At 53.6% G+C, this 18,456-nt stretch overlaps 2 protein-coding genes across 5 annotated transcripts in view; one reads left to right on the top strand and one right to left on the bottom strand.

Annotated features, from left to right (window-relative positions):
* Nucleotides 1-904: 904 nt before the first annotated feature.
* CA1H5orf49 (chromosome A1 C5orf49 homolog) lies at nucleotides 905-16,527 on the bottom strand. Of its 4 annotated transcripts, XM_023239645.2 has the most exons (4): nucleotides 16,394-16,527; nucleotides 15,831-16,035; nucleotides 3,002-3,118; nucleotides 905-1,351 (listed from the first exon to the last, which is right to left on the bottom strand). In XM_023239645.2, the coding sequence occupies exons 1-4, from the start codon at nucleotides 16,522-16,524 to the stop codon at nucleotides 1,172-1,174; spliced, it is 633 nt and encodes a 210-aa protein (XP_023095413.2). In that variant the 5' UTR covers nucleotides 16,525-16,527; the 3' UTR covers nucleotides 905-1,171. The 4 variants fall into 4 exon arrangements, with proteins under 4 accessions (XP_023095413.2, XP_044894904.1, XP_044894901.1 ...); XM_045038969.1 differs by lacking the exons at nucleotides 905-1,351; nucleotides 3,002-3,118 and adding an exon at nucleotides 3,660-3,854; XM_023239643.2 differs by lacking the exons at nucleotides 905-1,351; nucleotides 3,002-3,118 and adding an exon at nucleotides 13,393-14,838.
* Nucleotides 16,443-18,456, top strand: part of MTRR (5-methyltetrahydrofolate-homocysteine methyltransferase reductase) — a 55,525-nt gene continuing 53,511 nt past the window's right edge. The window contains exon 1 of the mRNA XM_045038941.1: nucleotides 16,443-16,573. The gene's annotated coding sequence lies outside the window, so the exon portion shown is untranslated. The remainder of the gene's footprint in view (nucleotides 16,574-18,456) is intronic.

Here is an 18,456-nt window from a genome sequence, read left to right as displayed (position 1 = left end):
GGTGTGTGGAACTAATAAAAAACACCTATGGTGAAAAAAAATACCATTTTTCAAATGAATAAAGAAACCTGTAGGAGTCACTCAGCCTTGAAATTGTCAACAATTCGGTGTCAAATGCCCTTAGAGCATCAAAACAATAAAACCAGCCATGGGGGAATCAGTATAGAAATTAATTAGATCACCTGCTCATTAACCACTAAGCTGTGGGACATGTAATCACCAGAGGTGAGGGATGATTTCTTTCGAGAGACCCTTTCATTAAAACTATAGCCAGTGTCTTAATACTTGAATAAGTTTCAAATGATCTCCAAAATAAACGTTTCCAACTTGGGTGAGAAGCAGCCATTCCCAAAATGAAAACGATTCAGAGCAACGGCGCTGGCCTCTTTTGTGCCTCCGTGAGGACCCCGCTCCGGTGGCCCGGTGATCCCCACAGGCACCGGTCAAGGTCTGGAAATCCCAGTCTGAAGATGAGGAAATGTGGGCTCGCCTAAGGGAGACGACGGGCCCCGTACCGTGCCGCTGCAAGATGCAGGAGCCCAATCTGACCCAAGCCTGTTGAACGTCAAAGCCCAGTCTCTCTCTTCCCGTGACCTTTGCTTCTCCACTGAGGAGTGACGTCACCTTGCCAGCCATGGGGCCACCCGTCCCAACTAGGGTTTTGCCCTCAATTGTGCAAACTCCTGTTATTTACGGCTCAGACCTCTGTGTTGGGGGGAGAATGTTGTATCTAGACTGCAATTGCCCCGAAAGGCGATTTCATTACACCTCCTCTTGGAGGAAGGAAAACTCGAGCAGCAGCGTGTGCGCCAATAGGCAACAGCGTTTTCCTCCTGGTGAGAGAGGGTGTGCAGGCCCCGAGCGCCTCCCCGGGGAGGCAGTGGACAAAGTCCCCCGACCGCGATCAGGCGGGAAGCTTTCCTTTTATTCACGTCCCCCCAGTGGCTCAGCCTCGAGCATCATTTCTGAGGATGCGATCCCACAACGTGGTGATCACGGGGTCATCACCGCAGGCCACGTGAGGGAAAGCGGCCTCAGGGCCCGTCCCCCCCCCCCACCCCGTCCAGGCGCAAGTGGCTTCAAGCGGGCTCCGTGGCCCCCGTGGCGGGGGAAACAAGGTCCAGGCGCTGCCCGTCTGTGCCACCTGCCGTCCAGGCCACGGCAGGGGCCGTCAGGCTGGAGAAACGTGGCCAAAGCCGGGGCTCTTGATGCCGGGGATGTCGTTCTTCCTGTAGAAGTCCGCCTTCACGAGGTTGGCGCGGCCGTGGTCCCGGTTCAGGGGCTCCACGGGCTGGTGGATGCGTCTCCCGTAGACAGAGGACGTCAGCACCGCCACGGGCCGCTGGCGCTCCTGGCGGGGTGACCAGAACACGGGGTCAGCTCCGCCCGCTTATTCACACGACCCACCTTAGGTCCTGGAGGCTGTGTCCACCCGGCCCGCTGCACCCCTGCGTCCGGCACACCCGGGTTCCGTGATACCACGGGGACCTCCTGAACTACGTCACGCCTGCCCCTTGTGCTCAGAGCCCCTCGTTGTCCCCAAGTCTTTCACGTCACCCAGAGGAAAGGCGAAGACGTGGCACGGGGTGCCACGTGCCCTCTGACCTCAGGCTCCGTTCTCCCTCCCGCCCTCCCTCCCTCCCTCCTCCAGCGCTCCTCCTGTCTGCCTGTCCCCCCTCCCGCCTTCTCTCTTTTCCCAAATCTTTCCACCCTCCACCTGTCATCTCCCCACTCCCTATCTCCCCAGCACCCCATCTCCCTGGTTCCCTCTTATCTTTCCGGCCCCCTCATATCTGTGACCCCTCATCTCCCTGGGCCCCCTCACCTCACAGCTCCCCAATCTCCTTGCACTTTCCCTGCCCCCTTAAAAGGCCTCATTTCTCTGCATACCTCCCATCGCCACCTGGAATTCAGTTCCTTATTTGTATGACTTCATTTTTCATTTCCTCATAGGAATGTGAGCTCTGAGAGGACAGGGACATTTGTCTTCTCCCCCTAGGCTCAGTGCAGGGCCGGGGGCGGGGGGTGGGGGGGGTGGAGGGGTGGAGGTGCTCAAACTCGGGCCGGGTACAAGCGGGCCAGGCGTGTTCTTAAGACAGGAAAGCACGAGCCTCACTACCCACTTGGAGTGAATTCACATAAACAAAAACAATAGAAAAAAACTTCATGTCTGTGACTTAAGTAGTAATACTTCAGAGTTCCTCACTTAATTCCACAGTGAAATAAAGTCTCCCTGGAAGTGACCTGGGGCATTCTTTAACAAGAGCAGCCCCAGGCCAAAGTCTGCTGGGGGGGGGGGGGGGGGGGGAGATCCCACTGGAGGCTTCTCCATTCTGATTTCTGTGTATCCTAGAAAAGCTGATGATATTTACTCAGCACCTGGCTCTTCGTAAACACACTGTCCTCAGATCAGACTCCGCAGAGACGATGTCCGAGTGCGTAAAGGCCCCAAGAAGGTCTCACCGCTAAGGATCCACACAGCCTCCTCAGCCCCGGCACCTGCTGTGGTACAGACCTCCCTTCCCCAGGGAACGAGCTTTGCTCCTGCCTCTGCTCACACACCGGGGCGGCTGACCACAGGCCAAGCCTGAGCTGTCAGCAAATCGTGCAAAGATAAAGCAGCAGCAGCCCCGTCTGTGAAGGTTCAGGCTCGAGGCCGGTACCTAAACTAGGGTGCGGTTCCCTCCCTGGCAGGGCCGGGGTCCTCCGAAGAGCTGTGACAGCCAGGACTCAGCAGTTAAGCAAACACCTGCTCTGTTGAAAAGAACTTCTTAGTTTTGCCTCATTAAATTAAGTAAACTCCACAACAGAGTCATAAAGACTAACGTGCGGAAACACGACCAGACAGGGAGCCGATATCGGCCTAGTGTCAGTGCCGGGCCCGGTGAGGGAGAGGAGGGCGCACGCAGGGGTGAAGGCAGCGCGCCCAGCTCACTGCGGGATAGACGCACAGGCGCAGCGACTCTGTTCGCGCTTTGTCAACAGCCTGTCTCAACATTACCTCCTCGTTCACGTGAAGCCCCAGGCTCTTTGCATGTTCTCTGTCATCTCGGTGCAACTTCTGATTGTAGCCTGGGCTCTTGTCAAAAACACAGTCATACAGGGAAATGATTCCTGTCTGGGGACAAAGAAAGGCACGGGTCTACTGGAGGACTGGGCCACAGCAGCGCTCCGGGACACCGGCAGCCAGGCCTCTCCCCCGATGGACGGTGGAGACGTGCAGTTTCCCATCTGCACTGAGCATGTGCTCGGGAAGGTCACCCCAGAGCACCCTCCACGACCAGAGCAGGAGGCCGGGCCCCCCGCCAGCAAAGCAGGTCCTCCAGAGGCCCGGTGAGGCGGGGACATCTCCGTGGCTCTTTTCCTGCACCTCTTACAGATCCCTCCTTGACCTTGACCCAGGCGCACAGCCTTAAAGGAACAGTGACCCACCCCATATACGTGTTTTCTCCTCATCGCCACCCTTCTCATAGTTCTCAGATTTCCTACAATAAGCTTGCACTGCGTTAAAAACTTAACCGTAGCCAAACACTGGACAATACAACTAAACAGAAATATCCCTAAGTTCCTAGCCAACAGGTGGGCACCTAGTACAAATCTGTCTCCGGAGAGACGGAAATATTTTCTTTAATCAGATGTGGTAGCTCTTACGAATGTAATTCATGAATGCATGACTATATTTATTTTCTATATGATATATACATATGTACAGTATTTGCACACGTATCAGGCGTATGTATACAACGCGCGTGCACACACAGCTTTGATGCATTAGGAAAGGATCCCGTTTCGTTCGTCCACCGTTCCATCCCAGGTTTCTCTTTGTACAAAAATCCGTCTGCCTCACTTGGGACCTGATAAAAGGGAAAGAGATCCACGTGTCAGCTCGTCTTTGATCTTGACCCGCAAGTCAGGCCTGTCCTTTCTGCTCCCTCGTCGAGGGCCGGGTGCCTTGAACCCTCCAGCAGCAAACCCAGGCACGCCATGCCGCCGGCATTCGGGGGTACAGGGTAGCTCACCTGTGCTCGCTCGCTCGCTCGCTCGCTCTCCCCGGGAGCGATGCTAGGAGCAATCCTCTGAGTGCAGGACTCGGAAGCAGAAGGTAAACAGCGCCAGGGACGCACAACATGTGCTTAGTCTGTTGGAAGGCACGGGCAGCCCGCTCTCGCCGGCTGGGACTCAGAGTAGCTGGTAGCAATGGAAGTGACCACATGTCATTTCCCACCCTGACACCTCCCTCACAGGTCCCGTCCCGCGCACACGCACCGCTCCTGCCCGGGGGGTGGAAAGCTCAGGCACGTGGCCACCGTCCTGGTGCAGTGAACCATCTAGTACGGGAAACAAGGCAAGCTTTCGGGATTATTGTCTTAGGTTCCTAAGAATTCCAATGGCGACAAGCCCGAGGCACGTATTCAATGGCTGCTGGAATCCTGGCTTATAAGTGCAGACTCACTCTGAGCCACTTGGGGGCAGGGCGCCTGGCTTGTGGAGTCTGAGCCCCGGTGGTCATTTAATGAGGTCACCATGCAGGAGCTTCTTGTTGGCATCGTCTTCTGTCACCTGTGGGCCTCTGGGTCTATCCACGCACTGGGTTGGCTGGCCTTGGCCTTCACTTGTCCTGAAGGCCGCCTATGGGATAGCTCATCTACCCAGGGTCCGAAAAACAAAAAGCCCAATTCAGCGGGGAGGTGCTACATTCTTCAGCATTCGCTGTTGCAAAACTTGGCTAGCTGTTTGGGAAGAACAATAAACTTGGATCTTCACATCGCATTAGAGTCAAAAGTAAATTCTGGACGGGTTAGAAAAATATGGGAAGAGAAAATCCATAAGGGACTTCCTACGCGTCAAAGCATTGGGGAAAATGTCACAAAGAAAATATCAATCACTTGGGTTATATAAAAATCAGACATTTGATAATCAAATAAAATTAAGACTTAAAAAAAAAAACCCCGTAGGAAGGATAGAGAAATCTCAGTATCTTTAACATGCAGTGTAGGATGTCTGCAGAAGGAGATGGTGACGGCCGGGAGCTGGCTTCTAGCCTGGAGATGGTGAGCAAGCTTTGCAGCATTTTTAGGGAAGCCACCAGGCCAGAGGGCTCTGCAGTGACACAGGAGAGGCTCGGGTACACCACACGCTCTGCCAGGATGGCGGGACGTAAATCCCCCAAAGGGGCATTGTGGCCTTTGCAAGGGGAGGCACCTCCATGCAGACCCTTCCTTTTGGGGTTCAGAGCTACTGGCCAGGTCCGGCTGAGGCCAGAAGGCCGACCTGGACAGTGACTGAATGCCCCATCACCCCCACAGCACCCCTTTCCACACGGGAACTGAAGCTGGGATCGTGGTCTTGATGTGGCTGTCACATTGTCACCCGAATCCCGCCTGGCCTGGCGGACCCCGTGCATTGGGTGTGTTTCAGGGACGGCAGCTCCGGTCTGTAACAGAAACACCTGCTGCCCGGACTGAGCACCTGGGCGGCAGCTGCACCCTCAGATCTCTGGGCCACGGTCTGCACCCACGATCTCTGGGCCATCAGTTCCCACCCGGCTCCATGTGGGTGACCAGCAGCCCCCAGGCCTGAGGGACAGCCCTGCCAGCAGGGGCCAGGGGGAACAGGGGCTCCTCCGGGACCTACTGGCTCGCGCTGTCCTCCTGTGCAGGTGGTTCCCGTGCAGGCCTGACCCTCCCGAACGGAGTCAGCCCCCTGGAGGTCCTGGACGTGTCCTGGGAGCCGGACTCCGAGGACAGAAGAATGAATACCGGAAGTGAGTGAGAAAGCGATCAGTGCTTCCTGAATGAGGGAGGCAGGGTTACCTCACTTTGTTCCCTGCGCTGGGGAAGCCCCCTGTGGCGAGCTGTCCACATTCTCAGCTCCCCGAAAATACTCCACACAAGCAGCGCTCGGAGAAGCCATGTGCCTCAGTTCCCCTGAGTTGCTCACCAGAATCCTGTCTTGCCGTATGTTAGAGCAGTCTGTGTGAGGGCTCCCTGCACCCATGGGGTGTGATCGGAGTCTCTCTTTCTCTCCTTTGCAGCGATTTTTGCCTACTTACTACTTTCTAGAGTAAAAATGAATTGTTCTATCACCGAAAAATAAGGGGGAGAAGTCGACCGGCAGCCAGACAGCCTCACTGAGCAACGTGACTGTCCGTCGTCAACTTCTCATCAAACTGAAAATCTGTCTTTTGCTAAATTTTAATTATTCATCTTTCTTCTTTCCTTTTGTCTTTCATTCCTTTACGGTCGGAAGCAAAATGACACGAATAAAAGCCAGTCTGGATTTAGATGCTATCACAAAACAGAGCTTCTGGGTTTACTATTATTTTGCTATTAAAATCTCTCCAGAGATTTCCTCTCTCAAGCATGATGTTGAGCAAACGAGCCCATTTGCTGCCTCTCTGGTAATCTCCCTTTGCCCCTTTGCATTTTGAGGGTTGTTAAAACGTAGTATGATCTCATTCTCGTTGTGCTGTCTGATGGCTTGCCTTTGGTCCCCTCCCCCGCCCCCCCCCCCCGTGGCCCCTGCTCCTAACACTGCAAAATAACTTGCCTGTAGCCCTGGGCTGTGTGTGCATATGGAGCAGAAGCCTTCACTCGTCGACCTCCGAAGCACATCACTCTAACTATTGTGTCAGGCACCCAGCGAGGCTCCAGGACAGGAATAGGGAGTCCCTACCTTGGAGGAGACCACAGGCTGAGAATGGAAATAAACTCATTAATTAAACAACAGCAGGTGATACACAGGGAGCCACAGAGGGGCGCCCAAAGTACAGGGGCACCAGCCAGGAAGGATCGGCTCCCGCCTGGGATCACACGGGATGGGGACGTTGCTGAACTCATCGTAGGGGGCGCTGCACCACTGTGGCTGGAGTCCCAGGGCAGCCACCTCCCTGGGTGCTGTGGGTTGAATTGCACCACCCCCCCCAAAATTCCTATGTTGAAGTCCTGACCCCCAGGATCTCAGAAGGTGATTTAGAAATCAGGACGCCGAAAACGTAATTAGTTAAGACGTGGTCATACCTAATCCAACAGCACTGGTGTCCTTATAAAAGAAGCTCAGAAACAGACACTGATACACAGGGAGAGAGAAGATGACACAAGGAGACACAGGGAGGAGATGGCCATCTACAGACGAATGAGAGTGGCCTGGAACAGACTCTCCCTCATGACCTTAGAAGGGGCCAACCTTGCCACCACACTGATTTGGACTCCTGGCCTCCGGAACTGGGAGACGATACATTTCTGTGGCTCAAGCCCCTGGTCTGTGGCGCTTTGTTATGGCAGCTCCAACACCCATACTTGGTGGTCATGTTTTGAACAATGGAAGGTAAGAATGGAGATAAAACAAAGGGCACTGCAGTGGGGCCGGCCGGAGACCCAATCCCAGAGCGCTGAGCTCCGGGTGAACTGAGTCGGTAAACCACTCAACCCAGACAACCGGCTTGGTAGCCATCACCAATGGCTCTATTCTGCTCTGCTCCCGACTCCGCAGAGGATGAATCTCTGCTCCTTTGGGCGAGTTAAGCCATGTGACCAGATCTAAGCAATGCACTATGAGCGGGGGGTCACATGGGACTTCTCAGGCAGAAGCCTTTGGGGATTCCGGAAGCTTCCACAGCAGTTGCTGAGTGACTATCCTGGGCAGAGCCATCCCTCTGATCCCCGTTGGACATTTAACACGAGAAGTGAGTCTTACTTAGGACATTGAGACTTTGGAGGCTGTTGTTTACGTTTCTCATGACTACCACAAGCAGTCCTGGCCTACAGTCTACAAGGGCACATCTCCCCGGTTGTGCGCTTCTGGGGTTCCCCGTGCCTCCTACCAGACACTACACGCGCTCTGCCACAAATAACTGGGGTAAGATTCCCAGCAAACGGGGACCCGAATCCTTTCTTTTCTCCTCCCTTTCAGACCATTCAAATATAAACGGACTCTCCATTGTTGGTTCAAGCCAGGTAAATTCTGCAAGAAAGAAAGAACTAAGAGAAAGGAAATCAATACATTTCCAAATGGCACTCAGGCAGGGGTAATATTATGTGTTCACCAAACACATGGCCTCTTCCAGAATAAACAGAAGACTGCAGTGGCCAGTTTCCATCCCACTTACTAGTTCTGGCAAAGAATTGTGGGGGAAGCCAATGGGCATCACCTTCTAGGCTTGGTCCATAAAAGCTCTCGTGTGTGCCCTCCATGCTGTCTCTCCATGCTCTTTGGCCAGCAAGTTCAAAGGATCCAGTAAAGGACCGCAAGATCCCAAAGATCCCCAGGCCCTGGCAACAGTGGAACCGCTAAAAAGGAGGAATCTGGTTCCCCAGTTACTGTATTAAGCAAGCTGGGGGGTGCCTGGGTGGCTCAGTCGGTTGGGCGTCTGACTTTGGCTCAGGTCATTATCTTGAAGTTTGAGCCCGTGGCGGGCTCTGTGCTGACAGCTCAGAGCCTGGAGCCTGCTTCGGATCCTGTGTCTCCCTCTCTCTCTCTGCCCCTCCCACTTGTGCTCGGTCTCTCTTTCTCAAAAAAATACATTAAAAAAATATTTAAAAAAAAAAAAAGAAAGCTGGGCTGGGGCATCTGGGTGGTTCAGCAGGTTAAGCGTCCAACGTCGGCTCAGGTCAAGATCTCATGGCTCATGAGTTCGAGCCCCGTGTCGGGCTCTGTGCTGACAGCTCAGAGCCTGGAGCCTGCTTCAGATTCTGTCTCCCTCTCTCTCTGTCCCGCTTGCACTCTGTCTCTCTCTCTCAAAAATAAATAAAACATTTTAAAATTTTTTTTAAAAAAAGAAGAAGAAGAATTAGAAGTCCAGGCAGGAGAAACACACACATTGGGCTACATGTGAAAAAGAAACACACTTTTTGTTATGTGTTATATGCATAAGGCCAGTGGTGGGCTTAGGTTAACCAGCCACTCTCTGGACAAAAAAGACCCAGTGTGGCATTTGCCAATTCCTGCAGTCTAAGCATTCTCACCATGGCCAATTTCAGGCTTCCAACTGAATGCAGAGTTCGGAACGAAATGCTACAAATTGGCTCTTTGTTGTGAGCATGAGCAGACTGCGATATAGGACACACGGGTGGTTAAGGCTCTCGGGGTTCAAGGTCCATTTGTTCCCAGAGCACAGCCCAGCCCACCTTGACTAAAACAGTAATCAAGCTATGATCGGGCTTGTTCGTTTCCTCTCTTCGGGGGCACGGTACTGTTACCTCTCCTCTTGAGGCTTCCAGTCACTGTTTGCCAACCCAGAGCTGTGCGACCTCCTCGTAAAAACAGAAATTCCCGAGGCGATCCAAAGGGCTTCCTTTGATTCATAAGGGACTCATTTTACTTCTGATAAGTCCAGGGCTTGTCCTTGGGAGTCCAGCGGTATGTGATGCTTACTGAGGACATCTTCATTAATTTTAACATCATTCAAAAGTCTATTCTCAGAAGGAGTGTAGCTTGTCGAGGACAGGACGTGCTAGTTCTTTTAAGAGGACAATACTCAGCTATTCTCTTTGGTTCCTCTGTGGCAAAGGTTCTGTTTCCTCTCCTGGTGCATTAGGACCACGAGTTTGGGGAATTTTCAGAACCTTTCCAATAATCTGAACATTTTAACAAGTTAATAAGAATCCTATCATATCATAAGCAGTCTTGTTAAGGCATTATCTTCACTACTTTTTAATTTTATATTTATTTTTTGAGCGAGAGAGTGAATGGGGGAGGGGCAGAGAGCGAGGGAGACGGAGAGAGGGAGAGAATCTTAAGCAGGCTCCACGCTCAGCACGGAGCCCGACTTGGCGCTGGATCCCAAGACCCCGCGATCACGACCTGTGCCGAAATCAAGAGTCGGACGCCCAACCCACGGGGCCACCCGGGCGCCCCCTTCACGACTTCACTACAATGGATCTGTTGCTGGTGGGGGTTGCGCCCCAAACCTACCCTTGAGCTGAAATGAACCAGCGCCTCCCTCTGGATGTGTTTCATCCTGGAAGTGTGCTCCAGGTCAGGGTTCTGCATCAATCAGTCTGTCCGCTCACTTTGTCTCCAAGAGGAGACTCGGACCCAGCTGTTCTCTCTTCCACGGACACCAGCCCCCCACCGCCCCCCTCTGCCCCCCATCCCTGGCCCCCAGCTGTCCACATCACAGGAGGAAGGGTGAGCCACGGGGGCTGCCGCTCGAGTCGAAGCTGTGCCTCTTGGCCAAATATATTGGAGATAATGCTGCTCCTTTTCGTGTGTCATTGTGCTCCTTAAACGGGGACAGTTTTGGAAAAACTGTCTGAGATGTATTATGACATGCAAAGAGCAAGCTGCAAATATACATGCGCAGTTGTGTGATCTGTGTGTGAACATGTTCTTGTAAACAAAGTTAGACACCTATCCGTGCATTCGTACGCACACAGCGGAAAGCCACGCACCACGTGGTCACATGGGTGGTAGGAACACTGACTCCACCCTCTGGGTGTTTCCGTCCTGCTTCCCTGGGGTGACCTGCCTGCCCCTTGCTACTCTCTACCTGCCCTGGAGGAAGAGATTCAGCTCCACCCCCTACCAAGGGGCAGGTCACTGGACAGGGAAGACACCGCCAGCCCGGATTCGGGAGAAGCAAGGGCATCTACTCCCAATTTTGATCCCTGAGGAGCAGCTCAAGGCCAAGGATACCCGAAAGGGCAGATAATCCCAAACAGGACCTCTATTCAGTCTCAGGGACTGATCTTGTGACTTGATTTTAAAAGCCACCCAGGTGGCTCAGTCGGCTAAGGTGTCTGACTCTTGATATCAACTCAGGTCATGATCTCATGGTGGTGAGATCGAGCCCCTGGATGGGCTCCGTGCTGGGCTTGGCTCTCTCTCTGCCCCTCTCCCCTGCTCGTTCGCTCAAAACTAAACATTTTTTTTAAATCCGCATCCCATTTATTCCTCTTTCGTTCATGCAGCAGGTACTTACCAAGCACCAACTATGAGACGGGCACTGTTCAGGCCGCTAAGGGCAGAGAGCGATTGCTGTCCTTATGGAGCTCATAGTGTAGTGGGAAGAAAAAGCAGCGAGATAATTAAGTAAACCTTCAGGGGCACCTGGGTGGCTCAGTTGGTTAGGCGTCTGACTTTGGCTCGGGTCACGATCTCGCAGGTTCCTGAGTTCAGGCTCCGCATCGGGCTCCCTGCCGCCAGCCTTTCACTGCAGAGCCTGCTTGGGATCCTCTGTCCTCCTCTTTCTGCCCCTCCCCGGCTTGTGGTCTGCCCTCGGCTGCATTCAGTGAAGGGCAGGTGGGCGATCAGGAGGGTAAAGAAAGAGCCCCTAGCCTCTGTGTCTCCATCACACACGGACGAGGAAAGTCAGCTAATCTCCCTAAAGCTAAGGTGGGGCTCTCTGAGCAAAGCTTCACTCAAGACAGGCTGTCCACACTGCAGCTCACCACGAGAGAAAGCATATTCTAAGACCCCCTAAGAATTCTTTTTTAACGTAGCTCTGAGACTTTGCGAAACTTCATCAAATCTTCCATAAAAGGGCATTGTCCTTCGACTTAGCTTTTCCATTTCAGTAGCAGAAATGTTGCACGAGGCAGAAGAAGGAAAAAAGTAATTCAAAAACCTCATTGAACTGAATCTGCCTTGCTGCCTCCTGAACAGTATTTTATAGGAAAAGCCCACACTGCTAGAGGCCCCTCGGGAGCCGTGCAGGAGTTGATCACATTTTAGCTGGCAGCTTTAGATGACAAATTTGTCTCAGGATCCAAGGCATTACTGGGGCTTTAAATAAGCATGCCGCATTGAGGGCCTTAACTTTGGGGTCTCCCAGGGGGAGACCCCATAGATTAGAAACCACCAGAATGACTCTCAGTTACCTGCCTCACCTGTGTATGCCTCTGACAGCAATCAGGGGTGCAGGATGTAAGACACTGGCTGGGAACCAAACCTCAGGGACAAGAAACTAATAATCACTAACAAAAGCGAATAATAGCTCTGCTTACATTGGGCTTACTATGTGCCACTTCACCTCTATTAATTAAATTAATTTGTCATTACTGGCCCCGTGAAGCTGGTACTGTTTCATAGATGGGCGAAGTGACCCAAGGAGATTGTGCCTTGCGCAATCTGCACAGCTAGGAACGCGGAGTCAATATTTTTACCCAAGACTTGTTGGCCTGTGCTAACTAATTAATTACTAGATGTGTCACACGGTAATTGACTGAAGAGCTAATTCTGCCCCTTGTCTTCTCAGCTTCGAGGAGGACCCAGATTTACAATTCACTTAGGGGCAGCTGAGTCCTCTAGCAAATCTGTGATACCAAATTCGTCTTCAGTCCACATGATCTCATGGTAGAGAATCAGCCTCTGGAGTTCTGCAGCTGATTAAATACTAGTTCATACAATCCCCAGGGGGACATTATTACCATTGGTGGCTGTCTTGCAAATATACTTCGAAATGCCTTTTGTTTTTCTTGATGCTTTTAAGGGCTATTTTATTTAGGTGTTAATATTTCTGCTGCATCATTTTCTTCCGCGTGACACTAAAGGCCTGAGGATTTGAAATTGCCTGTGACTCCAGCTATCAAGACTGTACTAATTTGTTTTTTTCTTAAAATCCGCTTTGCATTAATTTGTTCTAAGGCCCTTTCCTACCTTCCAGGTACAGTAATATATTGGAACAGGGGTTTTCTATCAAGATACAGATAGTCACTGCTTTAGCCTTTCAGGTCACATGGTTTCCAACTCTGCGCGTGGCCATAGATAATACTAAGCGAATGGGCATGGGACCTTGTTGTAATAAAACTTCATGAAAATGGACTCTGGGCCACATTTGGCCCAGGGGCCTCTGTGTGTTGAACCCTGAATTAAAGCAGCATACTTCTTACCTACCCCTGATCTCTCTCCAAATACAGAGCCCTGGGCACCTTGTATATCAGGTACCTCTCTGCATCTTGGCCCCAGAGAGGCAGAGTCACGTATCAGATTGGTGAACCTGCCAGGTTCAACTCTGCTTCTTTTCCGTTGGCAATGGCTGGCCCACAGTGGGCGGGGGTTCAGCTCTGCTTTTTCTGGGGCCCACAGCCGCAGTGGCTGGGTAGGATTCAGAGCTTCTGTGTCCACAAGCCATTTTTGCCCAGAGACCTTAGCAGTAACCTGCAACCTGGGTTTTAGTCTCTGATAAATATGTATCCTGAACCCCATCCACTTTAGTCTTTGATCTTATTTCTGAATAGCCTCAAAGTGGTACTTAACAGGCCTCCTCAGCGGTACACACAAAATGGTGTATTGTGAATTTTTTCATTTTGTCAGGAAGCCAGACAAGATTTATGTTCTCTCAATAAAACAGCACGGACCATCTTAAAACATCAAGATTCCTGGCTTTTTGGCTGTTTCTCTCATGCTGTGCGGTAACGCTCTGCCTGAATCATAAATTGGCAATGATACAGGTTTTGCATACTTAAATTGTAAAATTCATTTAATAAATGAAATTATTTACAGATAAAAGTTCTTTCAAAACATATCATTCATGGGAGGAAAACATAGGAGGTCCGTGGTGGCAGTGAGGTCGGGCACTGTTGCCCTAAATCCACCCCAGCATTAATTCCCAGTGGACGTTCAAGCCAAGAGTGCACCGAACAGGGAGGCGCAGAATGGCCACAGATGTCCCTTTCTTCCTTCTGTCCTTCAGTCCTTCCATATTGCTCAGAGCCGAGCGGGGAGGAGCTAACCGATACAAGAGAGCCTCCTGGCCAAGGTCGTGTGTCAGTTTGCTCAGTCTGCCCAAACAGAGCACCCAGACTGGGGGGGGGGGGGGGGTTAAACAGGAGAAATGTACTATCTCACAGTTCTGGCAGCAGAAAGTCTGAGATCAAGGTATGGGCAGGGCTCCCTCCTCCCGAGGGCTGTGCGGGAAGAAGCTATTCGCGGCTCCTCTCCTTGCCTTGTATTGTCGAAGGCCGTCTTCTCCCTGCCTTTTCCCTTCATCTTCGATCTATGCATGTCATGTCCCCTTTCCATAAGGGCGCCGGTCATACTGGATGAGGCACCCCCCCCCCGCCAATGACCTCACTTGAATCTGATTACCTCTGTAAAGACCCCGTCTCCAAATAAGGTCACATTCTGAGGCGCTTGGGATTAGGACTCTAACATAAGAATTTTAGGGGGACACACAATTCAACCTGTAACAGTTGTCTAAACTAGAAGCTTCTGCTTTTGTTTGTAAGGGTAAGCTCCATGACATTCTGTTCTCTGACATTTCACGTGTCCCTGAATGCGTGCAGACCTGATCCGGATGGGGGTTCATGTGGGCTCTATGGGTGATGGGTGGGGAGAAGAGAAGGAAGGTCATTCCGTGCGGACACCTTACACATCAGGAGGGAAAGACCTCCTTCTTCCTAGGCACTTGGCTAACCTATACCCTCTCTGAGCCACTCACTGTCCCTGCAGGCTGAGCGACCCCAGAGATCCTTTTAATAATGATGTCCCTGCAGCCTGAACTGCAAGAAACATCGGAGACATTTAGGAAAAACAGCTTGACGAAAGCAGTCGTCGACTCCTGACAAGCTCTGAATTTGCTTCTTTTCCTCTGGCTTCTTCCCCTGCTTTGGCTGCATGGTGGCCCGTCACAGACCAGCAGGATTTTCTCATGAGTCGCGTGTGCCTGCTGGAGCCAGGCCAGAATCTGGTGCGGCCTCCCTGTCCTGCTCTCCCTGCAGGATGGCCAGAACTGCCTGTGGTTATCTTCGGTTTGCAAGAGGGCCCTCCAAGCGCGTCGTCGGTACCCTGGACTTTCTGGGCACAGTCGCTGCAGTGAGCGCTTTCAGGCAGAGCCCAGAGGGAGTCCTGACCCCACCAGCTGCGCAGCCCAGGTCTCCTGAGACATTCCTCCAGATCCTGGGCAGAGGGGTCGATCAGCCTGCCGCTCTGGGTAGTAGTACTAGAAGCCCAGTGGTTCCAATCCCTTACCCAAAGAGCACTGGGACCCTAACCTATCCCCAAATAGCTCAGAAAACGCGGTTGAGCATTCTGGCACCCCACCCTCATCCCAGTTGAGCATGCCTCCCACAACACACACACCGGGCTCAGCCCGTGCCCATCTCTAGGTGAAGAGAGATGGTGAAGATGACCACCTTACTCTTGTGGTCATGGTAGCTGCTCTCTTTGGGGTCTAGGCACCCGGGAGGAAGGCCCTCTCCCACCCTCCTTCCCCCTGTGACCCTGATGCCCCCTTAACCCTCTCCTCTCTCCTCCCCCAGGTGTCCTCACAGACTGTAGAGCCCTGCCCCGGCCCCCACCCCTCCCCTCCTTGCAACCGCGACCCCAGAGTCCCACCCCAGAGTTGCAGCCCAGACTCTGGGACTTCCTCCCCCAAAGTGTAGCTCCGACCTCTTGCAGCCTCTCCTCCCGCCTCTCCCGCCTCTCCTCCAGCCCCCTCCCCTGCTCTGCAGCCTTGCCCGCATTCCCTCTACCCACCCCGCACCTCCATTCGGTCTCAGGCTAAGACACCGCCTCCACCCTCCCTCTCCTGCATCCCCTCCCCTCCATTCGCTCCTCCCTCTCAGTGAAGCCCCGCCCCATCCCCCTCCCTCCCCTCCCTGGCAACGAAGCCCCGCCCCCATGCCCTGTCCCCATTGGCTCCTTCCGGGCGGTGAAGACCCGCCCCACCCCCCTCCCCATCCCTGGCAGTGAAGCCCCGCCCCCATGCCCCCTCGCCATCATCTCCTCCCTGGCGGTGAAGCCCCGCCCCATCCCCTCCCGCCCCTCCCGGCCAGTGAAGCCCCGCCCGCCCCCTTCCCGCCTCTCCTCCTGCCGTCTCCCAGTCTCCACAGCCCCTCCGACTCGCCGCCCCGCGCCCAGACGCGCAGCCCCTCCCTAGGGCGGCTCACCTTGCCCAGGCGGTAGTAGTAGCTGTGCTCCTTGGGGTCCAGGCGCCGCGGCGGGACGTAGCTGAAGGCGGAGAGCGCCGAGAGGGGCAGCGGCCGGGGCTTGATCCGCAGCGTGGCGGCGGTAATCTCCTCGTCGTCGTCCTCCATGCCACCCCCGTCCAGCGTCCCCGCGGTCGGTCCCGCCCGCCGAGGGCCCTGCGGGCAGCTGGGAGCCCGCGTTCGGCGTTGCCGGGAAACCGCGTCCCTTCGGGGCAGGCCCCTCCCCCTCACCGCTCCTCCCCGTCCCCTTCCCGCTCCTCCCCGCTTCCGACCCCACCCCTCCTCCTCCCCCACTCCGCTCTTCCCCGGCCCACTTCCCCGCCCCGCTTCTTCGTCCTCCAGGCACCCCCAGCCAAGCCCCGGGTGTTTCCTCGCAGGTGCGTCCCTGGAGTCCCAGCTGCAGACGGGGTTCCCGGGTGGGAGACGCCTCTGGGATCAGCGCCTTCCAACCCGTTGACCCTTCCCCGCGCAGCGTCAGGCCCCTCACCCAGACCACTCGTTTGTGGGGCCGTTTGACCGCGCACCTGCTACGTGCGGGCGTTGGAGGTGCAACCTTGAACCGAGCCGCGGGCGTCCACCTGGAGCTCGCAGTCCGCTGATAGAAGGGAAAAGACCAGTGACTTGAGAATAGAGCAGCGCCGCCCAACAGCGACATAGTGGGAGCCGCACACGTAATTTAAAACTTTCCGGTCCCCTCTGAAAAGGTAAAAAGGCACAGGTGAAATGTATTGTAACAATATATTCATTTTCCTCGGTGTGTCCAGCACATTGTCACTTTAACACGTGGCCCCAGCCACAGTTCGAGGGCTGCGTGGCCGCATGTGGCTAGTACTTAGGGTGTTGCCCCGGAAGGCGTGAGGCTCCTGGGAATTAAATCCGCGGCCCTGGTTGCAGCGCGAGCGCCCCTCTGCTAACAGGGTCAAGTTGTCTCTAGATCTGCAGGCTGGTTCTGGAGGCCCTTGGCTTAAAGTTCAGGGCGCAGAAACTCGTGATTTCATAAAAGTTAGGAGGGGAAAGGCAACACGATGACAAAAGCTGGGGAAGTACTTTAAGCAGGGTGCCTGGCAAAGGCCAGCCTCCGTGAGGAGGTGATGCTGGAGCAGAACTGTGAGAAGGAGGAGCCAGACTTGTGGAAGTCTTCCAGAAAGTGCCTTCCAAGCAGAGGGAAGGACAGCTGTGGGGCCCCTGAGGCAGACCAATCTTGATGTGCTCCAAAGGCAGCAAGAAAAGAGGGTGATGGAGTCTCAGAAGGGGATGTGGGAAATAAGCCCATGGACCAGTCAAAGGACGGCTGTGGGGACTGGGAGCACAGCCAAGGGAGGCCACCCGGCACGTTCTTGCCAGAGGGCGTCTGATGGACAGGCAGGCAGCCTGCGGCTACAGCAGACAATATATCTCCTAGCTCGCCAGCCCCTCCCCTGGCTCCTCATTGGCTGAGCACTGCAGAGGTTACAGCCTTACCGGAAGTCGCCTATGCCCCCGTAAGGCAAAAGGTAGTCTGATTAGAGCAAATGTACATTTCCGGAGGTGACGCAGAGACTTCCAGTCCCTCCTCCCTGTTCTTTGGCGCATGCTCATTGCAAAGCCTGTGAAAATAAGCCCGCAAAGCAGAAAGGGGAAGAACTAGGAAGAGAAGACTTAGGGTTTGGGACTCCGTGGGGAGGGGGGGTGGGGTTTCGTGCATATTTCTAATACGTTGTAAATGGCACAGCTTTTATTTGGTATTTCTGAAAATGAAGCATCTCCCTTACTTCTCACAGAGGACACTGGAGGAAGTGAAGGAGGACAGGTAGGCAGGGACCAGATGCAGATCTCTCAGGACGCCCTCTACCTTCTGATCCCCCCTCTTAATAGGAATCTCTTGTCTGCAATTCCTTATGCATGCTGGTGGTTAGAGACCTCTCAGTCTAAGGCACAACGTGGCATCTCTCTGTGAGGTCTACTCGCGTCCCCTGGAAGTCCTTGTGTGCAGGACTTAATGCACCATTCTGTCTCATGGCCCCCAACATGAGGTGTGAGAACCCCGTGTGCCTTCTTTGCCCAAATAGCCATTTCTTTGCTTCACTGGCAGGACAGAAGATTTGGGCAGAGTCAGACAAAGGTCAGACATCAGTCTACTTTGTCCCCAGGCTCCAGGGGACATCTCCTGAGAGGTTGACATGTCCTTGGAGCTTGGAGAGAGAGCACTACCATCTCTCCTGTGTATGAAGGGAGAGTGTCTCTCGTCCTTCCCCCCATGGGGCAGAGTCCTCATAAAAGGAGCACAAAGAAAAAAAAAACTCTTATAATCCATTACCTCTCTCAGTCTCTCCAACCTCTTTTAAAGATGTGACAGAGGTGGCCAGTTGGTCATGAGACTTTGCACACCTCGCGTAGGTGATCCAGCAACACAGTGTGGAACGTGGGAGTAGCTGACACCAATTAGCTTGAGAAGGCAGCTCACACCGACCCCGAGATAATTTCATCCCCAAATCTTTTTCCAAGGCTCTAGGGATGTGAATCTGTTGCTAGTTTCAGTACGTGACATTTCATCATGCACTAGACTGAGTGCTCAGGGGGGCGAGACGACAGACATACAGCTTTTTCT

This window comes from Felis catus, chromosome A1, assembly GCF_018350175.1.
Source record: "Felis catus isolate Fca126 chromosome A1, F.catus_Fca126_mat1.0, whole genome shotgun sequence".
In the NCBI taxonomy this organism is placed as follows: domain Eukaryota; kingdom Metazoa; phylum Chordata; class Mammalia; order Carnivora; family Felidae; genus Felis; species Felis catus.
This window is presented reverse-complemented; position numbering and strand designations above follow the sequence as displayed.